The sequence below is a fragment of the Chrysochloris asiatica genome, unplaced genomic scaffold, assembly GCF_000296735.1.
Source record: "Chrysochloris asiatica unplaced genomic scaffold, ChrAsi1.0 scaffold00444, whole genome shotgun sequence".
Taxonomy (NCBI): Eukaryota; Metazoa; Chordata; class Mammalia; order Afrosoricida; family Chrysochloridae; genus Chrysochloris; species Chrysochloris asiatica.
The window spans coordinates 203980-209119 of record NW_006408962.1 but is presented as its reverse complement, the minus strand read 5'-3'; the positions used below and the strand labels follow the sequence as shown (position 1 = coordinate 209119).

The 5140-nt window shown below is 35.5% G+C and overlaps 1 protein-coding gene across 1 annotated transcript; it reads left to right on the top strand.

The window, feature by feature from the left end:
- The first annotated feature begins 2387 nt into the window (after positions 1 to 2387).
- Positions 2388 to 3323, top strand: LOC102813024 (olfactory receptor 4K1-like). The gene has a single exon (XM_006877139.1). It carries the CDS (start codon positions 2388 to 2390, stop codon positions 3321 to 3323), a length of 936 nt encoding a protein of 311 aa, XP_006877201.1.
- Positions 3324 to 5140: the final 1817 nt, after the last annotated feature.

The following is a 5140-nucleotide window of genomic DNA, read 5'->3' as shown; positions in this document are numbered from 1 at the left end:
GAAGTCTATACATAATGTGGAGAGTCCTAGTATGGTGCTGTAGCTATAGGATGAGCACTGTACTGCTAACCACAAGGTCTGTGGTTCAAACCCACCAGCCCCTTCTCTGAAACTTTATTCAAGGTCACCATATAGGCAGGAACTTGATGGCATTTAACAACAGCAACAGTCCAAGATGTGTGGTTTAAGTGGTGGCAAATCCTATTGTAAAATATCAGTAGAACTTCTACTCTGGAGTCTCTATTACTGTGATTACAATGGTCTAATATCACTGCTGTTATTGTCATATGTCTCTATATATTTGGTATTAAAACAAATGTTTTCCTCACTAGCCCAGATGTTTCTGAGTTTTTCTCCCCAAAATACTAGCCTATTAAATGACAATATTATTTAGCAGAATTTAGACAGTGGATTGGATCCTATAATTTTTCATGACTTTTGTGTGTGTGGTGTTAGGGACTGGGGTGAGTATGTCCAAAGTTCGATTGTCTCTTTTTTCCCTTGACTAATGTAAACACAGGATCAGACATGCCAGCATTTCCCCAGATCTTCCCTTTTGAGATCCAAATTCCATGAAAATAACTTGTTCTTAGATTAGTTTTGGCTTCGCTGACCTAGTCATGTACTTGAGTATATGAAGTTTCTGAATTCTTTTTAAAACGAGTTATTTTAACTCAAATGCAAAGACATTGTTATTATTAGGTGCTCTTGAGTCAGTTCTGACCCATAGAGACCAACTGTAGGGTTTCTGAGTTGGAGTTGGTGGATGTAAACAACTGACCTTGGAATTAGCAGTTGAGGTCTTATCCTACAGCACCACACCAGGACTCCCCATAAAGATTTCAGTCTATGAAACACTATGGGTCAGTTCTTTAGGGTTGCTGTTAGTCAAAATCAACTAAACCAAAATGGTTTGGTTTCAGTTTATATTGCTTTGCTTTTAAAGTTTAAAATGTTTATTACTTTAGCTATATCTAAATCATCTGGCCTTAACAACCAGTGAAGAATATGGGGTGCAGATCTTCAATCACTATACGGGCAAATGAATATCTGTTGTGTATTAGTGGGTATATGGCTAAAACAAAATAAATTTCTTTAAAAACTAGAGGTTGTGTAATATTCTTTTTTTGTATCAAGTGTTTCCTCATGTGCAACATGATAAGTGAAATGTCCAAAAACATTTTAGAGGGAATTTAAGTGCGAGCCAACTTTTTCCCTTTCAGAATCTATTATGTGTTCCAATTTTACCATGTATATTTATATTAGGAGTCCTATTGTGCTGCTGTGGGTTAAGACTCTGGAATTCAAGGTTGATTTGAACTGCAAAGTCAGTGGTTCAAGCTCACTAACCACTCCTCAGAAACCCTATACAGGGTCGCTGAGTCAGACCCGACTTAATGGCAGTTAACAATGACACAATATTTAAATTATATGAGGCATTTCCAAGTGTATCATTAAAGAAAATGTTATAGATTTTTGTAAATCCAAGAGTACCAAGAAATGTTTAAGAAGAGATAAAAGACACAGCATGAAGGAAGAGACTGAAATGCATAGATGGTTTATTCATAAATGTCTGGTCTTTATGTGACAGAAGATAAATTTGATTTACTACTACTTATTGGATGTAAAGAAATATTTTCACCTTTACAGAAACTTTCAGAGTCCTACCATTTTAAAGACTTAGATTTTCTCTCCTTCGTTCTTTAATATGACAAATGCTTCTTAAAACACTTCCAAGTCTATGATTCTCAACTTCAAGACCATTAATTAATACACTGAGCCTTGTTTCAAGATTAATTGCATCCAAAATGATACCCAAATCTATCATTTCCACTTATTATTATTATTTTTTAATTGTAAGCATGCACCTTCTCCTATAGCTAAGCCTTTTGTCTCATGGGTCCCAGACAATGTCTTCCATATTTTTACCTTTGTATTAATGCTCCAATTGTTTTCTCTGTCTTTTTGTCCAGTGAATCCCAAAATTTTAAAAAGACTTAACTAAGTAATCTCTACTCTATGATATCATAATTTACCATTTTGCACAAATTAATTTCTCTCAGCTTGTTAATGTTTATGAGATGAATATGTCACTCATATCTGCCAATTTCTTATTTTATAATATTTAGGTTGTTTTAATATGTGCATCTTATCTTTTAAATTATAAAATGAGCATTATCTTTTATTTTTCCCCCACACTTCTCCCATTTCCCATAATCTTCCTAGGTGTTAAATAGTGATCGATTGATACCTATGAGTATGTTTCATTAAGGTGAATTGTCTTAATTGGAAACATTTATTTTGTGTGTTAACTACCTGTGTTATATTATGAATCACCCTAATATGTCATTAATTGTCTTTTATTTAGGTGATTGTGCACTGAATACATGGCTCACACAAATGAATCAGCAGTATCTGAATTTGTGCTGCTGGGTCTCTCTGATTCTCGGGAAATTCAGCTCTTCTTTCTTCCAGTCTTCTCTATAGTATATGTGGCATCTGTACTTGGCAACATCATGATTATTGTTATCATTTCCTCTGACTCCCATCTGAAATCCCCCATGTACTTCCTGCTCAGTAACCTTTCTTTCATCGATATCTGTCAGTCTAACTTTGCCACTCCCAAGATGCTTGCAGACTTTCTTGTAGAGCACAAAACTATCTCTTTTAAAGGGTGTATGACTCAGATATTCCTTCTTCACATTTTTGTTGGAAGTGAGATGATGTTGCTTGCAGCTATAGCATTTGACAGATTTATAGCCATATGTAAACCCCTGCACTATAGCACAATTATGAGTTGGAGACTATGTAAAATTTTGGTGTCTATTTCCTGGACTGTAGGTCTAATTCATTCTGGGAGTCACTTGGTTTTTTTAGTAAACCTACCATTCTGTGGTCCCAATAAGGTAGATAGCTTCTTTTGTGACCTTCCCATGGTGATAGAATTGGCTTGCATGAATACTTATGAAATGGAAATTATGATCCTCATTAACAGTGGTCTGATAGCACTGAGCTGTTTTCTGGCTTTAATTATTTCCTACACCATCATTTTTATCACTGTCCAACGCCGGTCCTCCAGCGGGTCTTCCAAGGCACTTTCTACATTAACTGCTCATATCACAGTGGTGATTCTTTTCTTCGGGCCTTGCATTTATTTCTATATATGGCCTTTTAGCAGATTTTCAGTGGATAAGTTCATTTCATTGTTCTATATTGTTTGTACACCCCTGTTGAACCCCATCATCTACTCTCTGAGGAATGAAGATGTTAAATTAGCTTTGCGGAAGTTGAGAAATCGTCTTGTGAACTCCTGGAAAAACTAGGGAACCACAAGAGGTAGAATGATCTTGAATGGTAAGATAGTTAAGGTTTTGTGTCCACTTGACTGGGCCAGGATTCTCAGTGGTTTGACAGGTAATGTGTAGTCCTCCCACATGATGAGATCTAATAAAATACAATCAACTCCATGATGAGAGCTGCTACGAGCAGTCAATTGAAAGGAAGTTTCTTTGGGGGTGTGGCCTACTTTCAATATATGAGACACTGAGCAAATCTTGCTTGCTTTCTGCTGTGTCTGAATCTTTCATCTGGCTCACCATTCAACCTCTGGTTCATTGTACTTGAGTCAGTGGCTTGTTCTATTGCTTGTTGATCCTGGGGGTCATCAGCAGCCTGCCTTCTTATCCACCCAACCTACCTGCCATCTGACCTGCTCATTATGGTTCATTTGACCCATGGACTTGGGACTTGCTCACCTCTACTACTATGTGAGCCATTTCTTAGATATAAACTTTTCTTTATATGTACATAGGAGTCCTGGTGTGGCATTGTCGGATAAGCATGGATCACAAGGTTGGTTTGAACCACAAGATTGGCAATTCAAACTCAACTGTTGCCCCTTGGAAACCCTATGCAGGTTCGCTATGAGTTGAAACCGTCTCCAACAAGAAGAAGAACACATATATAGATATATAAACATCATTGGTTTTGCTTTTCTAGAGAACCCAGCCTAAGACAAATTGGAATGAAAAAGCTCCGGTGTATCACAGCATTGTGTAGCCATCTTGGCTAATGATATGGTTTATTTGGGTATGGCATTATTATTTGGTCATGTGCAATGGGAAGTGCATAAAATCAGCTTCCAGTTTATTATTCAAGCAGAATTTTAACTGATTCTTTCATTGGGTAAAATGATAAATTGCAAATAGTCTTGAATACAGCTACTAACCACAAGGTCAACAGTTTGAATCCAGTAGCCATTGTGTGAGAGAAAGATGATGCTTTCTGCTCTTTTAAAGATTTATTGTCTCAGAAACCCTACTTAGGGTGGCACTGAGTTAAAAATGCCTTAATAGCAGGGGGGTTTGGTTGGTTTTAGTTTGACAATATTTAGAAATTAAAATATTTAATAAAGAATATAGATTAAAATTGGCATTAAGTGATATTCATGTTATTAGACTTGTAATAGGAGCCCTGGTTGTGCAATATAAGTATTCAGCTGCTAACCAAAAATTTGACAGTTTGCCCCCATCTATTGGCTCCACAGTATAAAAGACCCAGATAACTCCTCCCATAAAGATTGCAGCCTGGAAAATATTATAGGACAATTCTAACCCATCATATAGGCCTCTAAGAGCCAGAATTAGCAGCACACCACAAATCTGTAATTGCCTTTAATTGAGGACATGGTATTGTAATACACTATAATCAGTATGCACAAACAAACATAGATTTTTTATGTCTACATTCAATGCATTCATAGCATGATTCCACATGTTGGCATAAAAAGAAAAAAAAATTATGTTTTACTGCATGATTTTAACTCACTGATACGCATTTGTTTGCAAATCTTTTTCTTCTGTGAGGAATATATTGGATAATTACATTTTTCCTACTTATTATAAATAACATATAAATAATTCTATATTTTTTATGTTTCCTTTAAGATTTTATTTGTTATACATTTCTAATCAAGTATCTATATTTTGTGCCATAAGCAATACATACATGTTTCCCAAAGCTACTTATTTTGAAAGAAGGATAAATTGTTTACAATGAATTCTATGTTATTTATAGAAAATTCTATGTTATTTATAGAAAAAATATAAAAAATTTGAAATTGCTTGGAAACATGTGAAAT

What these genes read in the sequence shown, in the direction of transcription:
- LOC102813024 (XM_006877139.1), top strand. Translation starts at nt 2,388, where the DNA reads ATGGCTCACACAAATGAATCAGCAGTATCTGAATTTGTGCTGCTGGGT.